Consider the following 13,699-nt stretch of genomic DNA (forward strand, 5'->3'; position numbering starts at 1 on the left):
CCAAATCCAAAAATTATATTCTGATTATCAAAAAAAAAAAAAAAAACACACTAAAAAGGTCATTTTTCAAGAATCAAGAATCAAAGTGAAACAAGAAGACTGTGCTGTCTGTGCATACCGATGAAAGAATCTGTAATGGCGGCAGGAGAAGCAACGGTGCGTTCAATCTGAGTCATCTGACCGATCTTCTCCGGCAGAGTCATGCGAGAGAGAAGGTCCTTCACACGCGCCTCCACTGGCGCGTCTTGGTTCTTGTAAACGCATGAAGACTCCTCCTTGACTACCATATTCTTGAATCTTACTCTTCTTCCTCTTCGTGTGGCAGTCGTGCTCTTCTCACAAAGTTCAGCTACTTCTCTTTATCTATACTATAGCCAATTTCGAGGAGACGTGGCACACTGATTTGACAGTACACTCAACTGCTCAATTAAATTGTGTAAGTAAAAAAAAATATACATTTGATTAACTTAATCAAAACATGTGGGTTAGTTACAAAATGGTTGAACTAAATATGTTACATGTCAAATCTTGAAAACATTGAGTAAAAAACCAAAAACTACTGAAAATTTGACTAATTATAGATAAGGACATACATTTTTCAATCATACACTTTTATTACCCGATCCTCTGAATCAGACAGGTGAAGTTAAACCGGTTACAAATTCTGTCCTGAGTTGCAAGTGAGTCCAAAACCAAGAGGAAATAATGGGTCATACGAATCAGCATCAGCATTTAGAGGTAACTGGTCAAAGCGTTTGAACCAGCTCACTGGTAACTTCCCTTCAAAGTCATAATCTCCAAAAATGACATCAGCCATCCCTTGCCCTTCAGTTCCAGGGAACCAAGCAGCGACCAAAGCCTCAGTTTTTTCAAGAACCGTTGGCTCCAAAACCATTGGCCTTCCTGAGAACAAAATCACTAGAGTAGGGATTTTCTCCGCAACCGCGGTTATAATGTTGTTACCGTTGAAAGGTATTGTAAGCTCCGAGTTATCCCCTTTCATTTCTGCGTATGGAGGTTCCCCCACTGCAACAATGGCGTATGAGAAGACTTCACTAGAGGCTAAGGTTTCCTTTGTTGGAGTTTCCTCGTAGATCACTTCGGTTTTGTCTCCAACTGTTGCTTTTATAGCATCCAAAAGTGTTGTACCTACATTTCAAAACAAAAGCATAAGTATACAAAATCAACTTCTGATATCATTTAGTGGCGTCTGTTCTATTTCAGTTTCACTACCAATTGTGATTCTGCCGCTTTGACCAGATTTAATCTTTGTCCATCCTCCACACTAATTCCCAATATCATTTGCGCGCATTCCAACCACTAGAATCCTCTTGGCATTGCGGTCTAATGGCAAGAAAGGTGCATCAGCATTTGTACCATTCTTCAGCAAAACTAAAAGACTTTCTAACCGCTTCACGAGCCACTTCTCTGTGTTCCTGCAGTTGTGATAAACAGAGTCAATCAATCATGCTTTCATACACCTTACAATAGTGGCCTCAGCTATAAACACCTCACCTTGCAGCCAATAGTTCCCAACAAAGATCGGTCCGCAAGAGGATGTTCAAAGAGACCAGCAACAAACTTCACTCTAAGTATTCTTCCAACAGCATCATCAACCCGAGCCATTGGTATTTCCCCTGACTCCACCAGTTCTGTCATGTCCTGTATGAACTGTTCGTACTTGAAAGGTACCATCACCTGCAATAACAATGATTAACAATCTTTCTTAATCATTCAAGACAGTTGGAAAATAAATTCATTACCATGTCGATTCCAGCATTAATCCCGAGTTTGACGCAGTCACGATAATTTGAACCTTGTGGCTCGCTAATAGTCTCCAAACCATCCCAGTCAGAAACTAGAAATCCCTGGTAACAAAAGAAAAAAAAAAACAAAGTGAATCAAATAGCTCAATGCATACCTCTTAGCTTATTTAAGATTTCTTTTCATAGTGAATCAACCTTGAAACCGAGTTTCTGTTTGAGAACTTCCGTTAAAAGAAAATAGTCAGAGTGGAGTCTACTTCCATTCCAACTGGAAAAAGAAGCCATAACGGTAGAGACTCCCTGAGCAATACAGTTCAGATAGGGAGCAACATGTATTTCTTCCAATGCTTCATATGACGCAATGGTGTTCCCTTCGCTTAAGCCCTTGTCGGTACCACCATCTCCAACAAAGTGTTTTGCACAAGCGACCACATTGTTTCTTTCACCAAATGAACAAATCCATGAGAAAATAACAACAAGCCTATATAGTCTAGTGCATTATATATGTTTATATGTAGTATATAATATACGGACCTTCCTGCAAGAAAAGGGTAACCGTTAGGGTGTTCTTTGGGCGGCTCGCCTTGTAGGCCTGAGATAAGCGAGCTCATCTCACAAACAATATTAGCAGCTTCACCATAACTCTCATAGCATCTTCCCCACCTCGGATCTCCCAGAACCTAATGAGTAAACAACATTTCATTCAATAGTCCACAAATCATTTTTTCCTTTAAAGTAAGAATCAAACTACAAAGGGATTTACGGCCACGCAGGGAGCATACGTCCAGTGAACGCCACTAGCCCTTACTCCAACTGCAGTTGCAGCTCCAATTCTTCTGACCAAATCTGCGTTTCTAATCGAGTTACCATACAAAACTACGACTGTTATCACATCAACAACAAACAAACACGGTTGATGAACGGATGATCTTAAACACAATCAGATTCTAATCATAGCCAATGCAACTACTACTACTGTATGATCAAAAAGCTAATTAAAGCAAAATCTTCATAAACTCCTACTACTAAAAATATCAAATTCTTGTGGAAACTGAATTTACAAAAATCCAAATTAGCTTGAAACTTAACAAGAAGATTCAAACTTTTTACCAAAATTCAAAAGCTTTAAATGTCTAAACGTTCCTTACATACAAATCTCTCTGTTTCTCTCCCCTCTTTCGCAAAAATTTAAAGTTTGCTTTAAAGTTTAATCGAACCTGGTAGCTCCGAGACCAATGTTGTGGGGAAAGATGGTAGCACCGTAGACGTTGTTGTTGCCATGAACAGCGTCAGTGCCATAGATTACCGGAATCCCCAAACGCGACGCTAACGCTGAACGCTGAAAACCATCGATCATATCCGCCCAATCCGACGACGTAGCGTCCTCGAACGGCCAGCTCCCGCCGCCGCTCTGTACACTGCCTGTATTACCAAAAAAAAAATAATTCATAAATAAAGTATTCTTTTTTACGTTACGAAAGAATGTGAAAAGTTTTGGTTCGTTGACCCAAAACAAAGACAAGAAACTAATGTTTTAGTGTTATATACTACCGATGAAAGTATCTGTTATGACTTCTGAGTCATCTGACCGATCTTTTCCGGCAGAGTCATGCGAGTGAAAAGGTCTTTCACACGCGCCTCCACTGGCGCGTCTCAGTTCTTGTAAACCCATGAAGACTCATCAGTGTTTGCCATTTCTCTTTTTTTGTTTTGTTTCTTTCTCACTAATCTAAACTCTTAAAAGTGACTAAACCACTCCACTTCTCTTCTTTATCTAGCCAAGCCGAAAGCCGGAGGACGACATGTTACACTCTTTGTTTACAATAGAATGCTTAATTAATTGGTTAATCGCGTAAAATAAATCGAGCTACCTCGAATCCTTAGTCATCACAGTACAATAAATCAGTTGAGATCCCTGTTTTAAAAATCTCCACGTCCCGTAAAATTGTTAGAACTATAATTTCCGCCTCGATTAATTACGAATTCCCGTATATCATCAATTATCCGATTATACCGTCTAATCCGATTATTTCCCGCTTAATTTTGTATATACCGATTATTTTTGGAGCCAAATATAAATTAAATATATAGTTTTTTGTTATTTTGATATTTAAATTAAGAGTTTATGATGTTTTAAAAAATTACGTTTTTATTTGTTTACAGTAATTTTAAAGACAATGCTATAATTTTATATTTTATTTGATATTTATTTCATATAAACATAATTATATATATTTAGTACTACATATTTTTATTTTATTATTAATTTAATAAAATAATCCTAAAATTAGTCTCTTATTAATTTCCGATTTTTTCACTAGATACTAGGCCTATCCTGACCTCCCGACTAGCGCAAAGCGGTTTTTAAAACTGGGGTTGAAATTAGAACCAGAATGAACTCTTTCCAACAATACAATTTTGAGAATCTTTTTGGAATACTAGTAAGAGAATTAATGAGAGAGAAGCGTAATGTAGAAGAAATAAGAATCTTTAACTATATAACCTTTTAAAGCTTGTCGTCACTTACCTATGAATAATATGAATATGCGTAATACAATAAATGTATTGTAAAGTAAACTAATCTATAGATCGATATACACTTCAGTCACTTCACATAGAGACTTGTGAATATGTCCAAACTAATCTTTAGTAGTATACGGTCCTAGAGATTCAGTGGCCTAAAGCATATTTAGAAATATATACTTTATATATTGCATGTATTGAAAACTAAGCTTGTTTTGATAAATTGACACTAATAATAAGTCCTGACATACAAGGAAAACTGATAAATATTGTTTAAAACAACACATGAAATTAGGAAAAGTAAAAAAATGATAAAAGTACGTGAACATGAGAAGAGAGATTGACTAAAGTTAGCCAATAATTAGTGTTCCAATGTAACTAAGCATAGCCTCTAAATTATTTAGTTATTGGTGGCCTAAAGCGACCGCTTCATTCGCCTTATGGGAAGGACCGGCCCCTATTTTAAAAATCGTTGTCTCGCACTAATTACACTCCTTAAAATAGTTAGGTTCACATTTTCTGCTTTAATTAATAATTAATTTTTGCTTAGTATCGATAATATAATTATGCATGTCAAATTTGATTATAACCCGTCTAATCCGATTACTTCCCGCTTAATTTATATACCGATTATTTTTAGAACCAAATATAAATCAAATATTTTTTTGTTATTTACACATTTAAATTAAAAGTTTGTAATGTTGTACAATAATGTACAAATTTTTAATAAAAGTCATAAAATTTTATTTTAAAACTATTTTTATGTGTTTCCTGTAATTTTAAAGATAATACTACAATTTTAAATAGAATTATACATATATTTAGTACTTACATATATATATATATATTAATTAATTTAATAAATAACCCTAAAACTAGTTTCTAATTAATTTTTATTTAATTTTTGATTTTTTCGCTAGACGCTAAGCCCACCTCAACCGCCCGACTAGCGTATAGCAATTTATCAAACAGGGATATATCTCATTTTCCTTTAAATTAAAAAAAACAAATGACTCTCTAGGTCTAAATATAAAAAAAATTATATAATAATAACAATCCGAATAAATGCGACCAACAGTTGTGTTTTTTCAATCGTACCTTTTGGATATTTTCTGAAAAGTCGTGATGGATCATTGAAACAGTTATTTCTGAAAAGTTACAACTGTTCACTGTAAAGTTGTGTTGATTGGAACATTCATATCTTTTGAAATCTATATATATATTTGTCTGTTTGAACTGTTTTTATTTTTTTGCAATGACATAAAATCAACTAAAATTTCAATCTCAACGGTTTATATATTTTTCTAAATTATTTTCTAGCATTAATTCTTTTAAAAGTGAAAAAATTTCTCTAATTCTTGATTTAACAAAAGATTTTTGGAATGATGATCTAATTTACATCTTTTAGTTAATTTTAAATATAAAAGTTTTTATTAAAATACCTAGAATGTTTTTCCAAGAGTTAGATGGATTACATAGTGAGTTTTTGGATTTGACTTTTCAATATGGTAACAATCCGAATAAATGCCACCAAAAATTGTGTTGTTCAATCGTACCTTTTGGATAATGTTCCAAAAAATCTGTAGAAAATTTAAATTATGTGTTTAACAAAAAATTGTGATTGTTCATTATAACGGTTTTTTTTGTAAAGTTGCAACTGCTCATTGTAGAGCTGTGTCTATTCGAATATTCGTATCTTTTGAAATCTATATATTTGTCTGTTTGAACTGTTTTTATATTTTTTGCTATGACACAAAATAATATAAAATTTCAATTTCAACGGTTTTTACAGATCTCTAGATTATTCTCTAGCATTCATTCTTTTAAAAGTAAGAAACTCCTCCAATTCTTGATTTAACAAAAGATTTTTGGAATGAAGAATCTAATTTACAACTTTTAGTTAATTTTATATAAAAAATTAATGAAAATACCTATATATAATAGTAATCCGATTAAGTGCCACCAAACTTGTCAATCGTACTTTTTGGATAATTTTCCAAAAAAATCTGTAGAAAATTAAAATTGTGTGTTTTACACAAAGTTGCGATTGTTCATTGTAACGGTTTTTTGTAAAGTTGTAACTGTTCAATGTAGAGTTGTGTCTATTCGAATATTCGTATCTTTTGAAATCTATATATATTTGTCTGTTTGAAGTGTTTTCATTTTTTTTGACATGACACCAAATAATATAAAATTTAAATCTCAACGGTTTTTACAGCTCTCTAAATTATTCTCTAGCATTCATTCTTTTAAAAGTAAATAGATTCCTCCAATTCTTGATTTAACAAAAGATTTTTGGAATGATGAATCTAATTTACAACTTTTAGTTAATTTTATACATAGTCTTTTTCGAAGAGTTAAATGGATTATATAATAAGCTTTTGGATTTGACTTTTTAATATGGTAATAAAGATGTCTTCTATTTAAAGCAGTTTATATGAGTTTGTAAGTATAATAAAATGCACACACAACAGTTGCAATTTTTCGTAGTACATTTTCGTAAAAAAATGTTATTATTTGTTTTTTTTTTTAAATTCAAACGGTTGTATATGTTCATTGTAGAGTTGTGTCTTTTCACTATATTTTATTTATACTTTTTTATCACAAATTTTCGTTTTAATAGGTGTGTCTATTTAAATAGTCATACTTTTTGAACTCTCTTTATATTTGTCTCTTTATCACTAACTAATAAGTTCGTTGAAACAAATTTTTTATTTTATGTTGAGTCTAGATAATTGAAAATATTCTATAATCTAACTAAAATTTTAGAAATGATTATAGAAATATAAAAGTTTATACAACTTAATATTGTATTTTCAGTTGTGTCTATTTATCTTAAATTTCCGTTAAAAAAAATGTTTAAATATTTAAAAATAATAATAACAATCTGAATAATAAGAACAACAATTGAGACTTTTCGTTGTACTTTTTTGTAAAAAAATTGGTTTTATTTGTTCATTTTTAAAAACTCAAACAATTGTATTTGTTCATTGTAGAGTTGTGTCTTTTCACTATATTTTATTCATATTTTTTCATCACAACTTTTTATTCTAATAAATGTGTATTTAAATAGTCATATATTTTGAACTCTCTATATATTTGTCTCTTCATCAATAACTAATAAATCATTGTTGTTGAAACAAAATTTTTATTTTATGTTAAATCTAAATAATTTGAATATTAATATCTAGTATTCAGTGTTATTCTATAATCTAACTAAAATTTTAGAAATGATTATAGTAATATAGAAATTTAATAAAACTTAATATATAATTTACAGTTGTGTCTATTTATCATAACTTTTCGTTAAAAAATATTTTAATATTTAAAATTTATTTTATTTTACTTTGTTCTTAAGAGTTGTGTATTTTAATTTTAATTTTCTATTGATACTGTTCACTCATTATTAAAAATATTTTTAATTATAGTTATTTAATAGAAAATTACATTACTCATTATAACCATTAGTTCAATATTCTCGGTAAGATCATAATGATTTTTTTTAGTTGTCGCTTTTTACCATAATTCTTCATAAAAATATCTTATATTTATAATACTTTAAACAATATGTTTTGCAAAGTTGCGTTTATTCTACATAATATTTTTTGTTATAAGTTTTCATTTTGATGATTGTGTTTTTTAGTAACAGTTTTATGTTATGTATTAAAACTATTCTATTACATTCAAATAATTTCATAATGTATAGTTTTAAATTTTAAATTTAAATTTATTTTTTCTGAAATATTTCCCTCGCGTGGGGTTCTGAGTCTAGTATAAAATAAGTCGCTGTCGAAGTTTGGGATTCTATGGTTTAGCGACGCCAAGGGAAAACGGCAGAAGCAAGTCAGCCGCCCAAGCAACTTCCGAAGAGAAAACTCGAAGGAGATCCCAGTTGATCTTTTGATTGAGATTTTCTCAAGATTGACTGTTAAAGACCTTGCGAGGTGTCGTTGCCTGTCCAAACTCTGGTCGTCCATACTGCGTCGTCAATATTTCACAGAACTATTCCTAAAAATATCTTCGGCTCAGCCGCGTACGTTACTCACCTTCTTACACAACGGTAAGCGGATCTTCTACTCCGCACCTCATTTTTTACATCCCGAGCGTGCCCATGTACCTTTGATTCCCTGTTATCATATGTCTTTCCACGAAGGTATGAGTTCTTCCTATGACTGTGAGATTCATGCCCCTGTATGTGGGTTTCTTTGTAGCAAAACCAGCAATCATGTGATCTATAACCCTAGCACAGGAGAGTACATAACTTTCCCGAGAGTGAGAACAAAGAAGGCTGAGATAAAAAACCTATTTTGGGTATGATCATATCGACAAACTATTCAAGGTATTGTGTTTGCCCACGCCGTACGTGGCGGAGGATTTTGCCAGTTTAGTTTCAACCTTAGGAATGGGAAAAGTGTCCTGGAGAATGGTCGAATGTTTGATACCCCATAGACCTTTGAGTACTGAGACATGCATCGACGGAGTTTTGTACTATTTAGCTAAGTGCATTGGGAATACAAATCCAACACATGTTATGGTAGTTTGTTTTGATTTTAGGTCTGAAACGTTTAAGTTTCTAGATGTGGAACATAAATTTTATTGTTCAACTCTGATAAATTGCAAAGGTAAATTGGGCGTACTGTGGCCAAAGCACATTGGACTTGGTGAACATACAAAAAGTCTTGAGTTGTGGGTTCTGGAAGATGCGGATGAACTGAAATGGTCCAAGATTGTCTACACATTGCCATTTTGTTTGAAGCATATAGCTCCCAATACCTATCTAGACATTGTCCGGATGACTAGTGGAGGTGAAATTGTGTTATCAACATCCAATCGAAACGATCCTTTCTACATCTTCTACTACAGTGTCGTGCTGGACACTTTGAATGTAGTTGAAATCCAGTTTGGGAATATAGCTGAGAAGGCTAAATACTCAAAGATTTATACATTTATAGACTATGTTGAGAATGTGGAGCGTCTAGATTAGAACTTTATAAACATATTTGTGTAGTAGTTTGGCTTTTAAGTTTGGGTTCGTAAACACTTTATCTGTTGAATTTCTCAAAATAAGGTCCTCATAAATTTCTATTAATATTTCAATATAATTTTGTCTATTTTTTGTTTAAGTTTAACAACTCACAAGTTGATAGTTGTGAGCAGAGTATCTAAAGAAGGTTACCGACTCTCTTACCATAACCTTTTTTTAGTTTGTTTATTGCCTACATTCTAAGTTAGAACCGAGAACAGAGGTGTTTTTTATCATTCATACCAGAAGCCACCGTAAACGTTTCTGTAGTTTGATGCAGTTCTGGTTAACTTGATCTCACTGTCCATACGTGGTTTCCCCAATTTGATTTCCTTGTTTTTATTCTTTTTGCCAAAGAATTCAAAAGCCATCGGCTTTCTTGTAAAAGCCAAACATTTCATTAACTATTCTAATGATATTTACAGTTTAGCAAAAAAAAAGAACAGAGGTGTTCTTCGTGTACCGATGTGTCTATCTTGTTCAGTTTATTATATAACTATTTTATGTTTTACTTTTGACTTTACCGACCGACACTGTGTATGAGGATACAAATTTGTACAACAGTTTCTTGTCGAGCAAGAAAGCCTTAGACTAATTGACTTGTTAATGGATGATCGCATACGTTTTCTATATATGCATGCACACAGACCATGCATTACTCCATATATAGCTAATTGACTGACTAATAAGAGCATCTCTATCGGTTATATCCCATCTCTAAACTTTTTAACAATAAAACTTTTAAAAAATAAAGTTTTTAGTCGTAATTATTCAGAGATATGTGTCTCTGTCCATACCGTTTTAGATACCTAGAGACACTGAAACGTGTCAATAATCCATTAGTTACATTTTGTTTTGTTTTGTTTTTACTTTTCTCCTCTCTCTCGATACGAACGAGGAAAAAACTATTGGCATAAATCAATTTATCAAAATTAAGGATTAAGGAATTGGGGTTTTTTCGGGAGTGAAGGATGATCCAGAAAAGAACTTTCAAAGGATTGATTTGAACAAATCATGTGGCTTTCTTTCTTAAGACTTAGAGATCGATTCTCCTTAGCCGAACTTAGGTTTTGTTTAATCGGTTTTTTTGATTTTTTTTTTATTATTTTTTATTATGGGTTTATTATGTATTTATCTCTAATATCCTGCAACCTGTTTCAATTGCGATTAATTTCTGGTTCGATTGATTGTGACTTTGATCATTGTAGCGTTTTTGAATTTGTTGTTCGGATGTGTTTTTTTTTTTTTCTGGGTCATACTCTCTTTGGTATTTGACTTAGGCAGTTTGCAATTAGGTTTCTGGGAAGTGTAGTGTTTGATTGTTTGAATGGTGTCATTGATATTTCAATTTTAAGTTCAGTTTTCCCCAGTTTCAGTCAGGAGTCAACTTTGTAGATATTGCAGCCAATTTTGGGTGGGTATATCTTTGACCATAGGACAATGGAATTTAATTGGGATCTTAGTGTTACGAATTATGACATTAGGTGTTTGTTGATTGTACTAGATGATGATGAAACTATAAGTGTTGAAAGTTTGTTCTGGTAATAAACTTATCTCTTTTGTCATTGCGTTTCTCTCTTTTTAGAGTCTTGAACATCAAGCCTAGGATTTCAGTTTTGCACATCTGGTGGATCTTACTTTTGTTGACACATAGTTTCAATGTTTAGTTTTATTGTCCAGAACGTACGACGATGGTTTCTAATGATTGATTGCAGATTCAATCTGTTCTGAATTCTACTAGATCGTTGTGGTTTAGTCAGTTTATGATTCATTGTGTCTCTGATCATATTTTCTGAATCATGTGTTATAACACCCATAAGTGTTTCCCCATCTTCAAAACTCTCTCTGTTTGTCCATTCACAGTAGTATCATTCGAAGCTATTAGAATTTTAGGCTCTTTCCTCCCATGAAAGAAGTTGAAGGCTCTTAATTAGTGCTTTAATCCTGTTTTTTAAGAAATATTTTTTTTTAGTTTATGTGAACTGAGAATGTGTGTGAATCCCTATTTTTACTGGTTTGTATGGAGAAACCTTGGAGCTCATACAATGCAAGGCTTTTGAACCCGTGTTATTGAATTGGTATTTAACACCTCTTTGACATGATGATAATTTTTTTAAAGGGAACTCATACAATTCAATGCTTGATGCCTTGCTGGATCTTTAATGGAGTCTGATTGCTTTGTATCTTTTTTAAAGGTATCAAGAAATTCCGACTGATCCTATTTAGGCTGGCCAATTTATGCTAATGACAAATCCTCATAAGATGAAGAACCAAGACTGTCGTTGGTGTTAGAAACTGTTGTGTCATTGCCGAAGCCTAAAAAACCTGAAGAAGCAGCAACTAATTCTTCCATGAAACCTGTATCATTAGGAGAAGCAGAGAGGACATAGAAGCAACTAATTCTCTCTCACATTGATTCTCTGATTAATTAAGCTCGTTGTTGCTCCGAAAAAAATCTGAAGAGAGAGAGATTCAGATTCTTCTTAAAAGGAGGCTTGGCTCATTAAAACGAGAAACCAACACAATCACCGCCATGTATAAGAAAGATGGTGAAGAGAGCTTTGCAAACTGCAAGATTTGGCACCGGAGAGAGCTTTTGCTGAGTTGTTCTCTGCAACTCAGTCCTCCACTTGGTGATCATCAACTTCTTAAGATAGGTGTTTCACTTTCCTATCTACAAATGGCTTTTGTGTCTTCATGTACTGGAGCTTTTAGGTGTCACTTGGAATCAAAACTCTATTGGAATCAAAACTCTGTTTTGAGATTTTTTTTTCTTGTTGTCAAAAAATCAAAAATGAAATATATTTATGTTTTTTTATTCTTAAGACATTCATATGTAAAAGATGACCAATAAAGGAGAAAAAAATAAGAGATTATTGGCATTATAGTACATTTTGGAAACTTAATTAGAAATGTAGTACATGTACTATTCATAATTGGAGAAACAGTCAAGGTCCCACTTGTGAGATAGAATGTTAGTGAGATAAAATTGTGTGAGAGAAAGAGAAATGAGATGGTGTGTGTTTGAGAGAGAGAAAGAGGGAAAATATATATTTATTCAAATATTTTGGTAATATGATTTTTTTTATTTAAAAAACAGATATATAAAAATCTATATTTTTTTGTTTATAATTTGATATGTATTTTGTTTGATGATTTTATTTGATAATGTTAAATATTTTTTTACAAATTTTGTATCCGTACACATAATTAAGTGTACGGATGTCTGTACGCCTTATTCAATGTACAGATATCTGCACACCTTATTAAGTGTATAAATGTCTCTACACATTACTAAGTGTACACATTACATCTATACACTTAATAATGTGTAGAGACATCTGTACACTTAATAAGGTGTGCAGATATTTGTACATTTAATAAGGTGTATAGACATCCGTACACTTAATATTGTGTACAAACACTTAATAATGTGTACAAATATTCGTACACTTAATAAAGTGTAGGGGTAAAAAAGATGTATAGAATATATTTAAAAATTATTAAACAAAATGCATATCAAATTATAAAGAAAAAAATATAAATTTTTTAGTATCTGAAAAGTTTTTTAAAAAAAATTATATTAACAACTATTTAAATAATTATCCCAATTTTTCAATCTCACAAATGAGTCCTACATAATTCTCCTATCTCACACACAAACACTCCACCGTTTTTGCCAATTATAAATAGTGTTTGTACTAAAACACTAATTAAGTTTCCAAAATATACTATAATACCAACATACCCGAAAAATAAATAGAAGTTAGTGAGAAATTTTAATTAATATTTAAGACACCTATTAGAGTATCACCGATGAAGTTGTTCTAACAACTAACATACAAATCGGTCAAGTCCAACCGGGCTTTGTGGTATTGCTGGAATTTCAACCCGGTTTAAAAACCAAACAACATCATTTTTTTTTTGACAACAACGGTATCTTTTTCATAAAAAGTAATATTAATGTTTCTGACATTTTTTATTTTTCACATGAATGAATTAAAATTCATGTTTACATTGACTAAAATATATGCCAGCTTTTAAGGTTTAATAGACTACCAATTATAATGAATTAAAACTTTAAAAGACAGATTTGACTATATGTCAACTTTGATTATACAATATGTTTTAAAAAAAAACTCTTATTTCTCCCTTATAACTATCACATTATACTAGATCCACATCAAACTTTCACCTAGTTCTATATTTCCCTAAGTTAAGTTCTCTACCTATTTTTCCATGAATCGATAGTTCAGTTGCTATTTCTCTTTGGGATTAAAACTTCTCATCTAATTCTCCATTAGATTATAGACCATCTTTTAAATTTTAAAGCATAAGGGGGTGTATTAGAACCATAATTTTGGAGAATTTGATGGGATTTAGGAAA

The 13,699-nt window shown here is 32.0% G+C and overlaps 2 protein-coding genes, 1 long non-coding RNA gene and 1 pseudogene across 3 annotated transcripts in view; 2 read left to right on the plus strand and 2 right to left on the minus strand.

Annotated features, from left to right (window-relative positions):
- Positions 1-388, minus strand: part of LOC104780507 (beta-glucosidase BoGH3B-like) — a 3,385-nt gene extending 2,997 nt beyond the window's left edge. Inside the window, exon 1 of the mRNA XM_019244128.1 lies at positions 93-388. Coding sequence (XP_019099673.1) covers positions 93-287 — 195 coding nt within the window. The 5' untranslated portion in view covers positions 288-388. The remainder of the gene's footprint in view (positions 1-92) is intronic.
- Positions 491-3,133, minus strand: LOC104780509 (annotated as a pseudogene).
- Positions 3,376-9,273, plus strand: LOC109132499 (putative F-box protein At3g47020). The gene is made up of 5 exons (XM_019244129.1): positions 3,376-3,428; positions 8,105-8,349; positions 8,443-8,582; positions 8,617-8,786; positions 8,901-9,273. The coding sequence occupies exons 1-5, from the start codon at positions 3,376-3,378 to the stop codon at positions 9,271-9,273; spliced, it is 981 nt and encodes a 326-aa protein (XP_019099674.1).
- On the plus strand, positions 10,171-12,132 carry LOC104780511. The gene is made up of 2 exons (XR_766756.1): positions 10,171-11,390; positions 11,508-12,132. It is a non-coding gene; the product is annotated as an uncharacterized LOC104780511 (long non-coding RNA).

The sequence above is a fragment of the Camelina sativa genome, chromosome 4 (assembly GCF_000633955.1).
Source record: "Camelina sativa cultivar DH55 chromosome 4, Cs, whole genome shotgun sequence".
NCBI classification, from domain to species: Eukaryota; Viridiplantae; Streptophyta; class Magnoliopsida; order Brassicales; family Brassicaceae; genus Camelina; species Camelina sativa.

Coding starts and splice junctions, on each gene's coding strand:
- LOC109132499 (XM_019244129.1), top strand. CDS start 3,376: ATGCGAGTGAAAAGGTCTTTCACACGCGCCTCCACTGGCGCGTCTCAG. Junction 3,429..8,104: donor ACTGGCGCGTCTCAGTTCTT/GTAAACCCATGA, acceptor TCTATGGTTTAG/CGACGCCAAGGGAAAACGGC. Junction 8,583..8,616: donor TGAGAACAAAGAAGGCTGAG/ATAAAAAACCTA, acceptor GATCATATCGAC/AAACTATTCAAGGTATTGTG.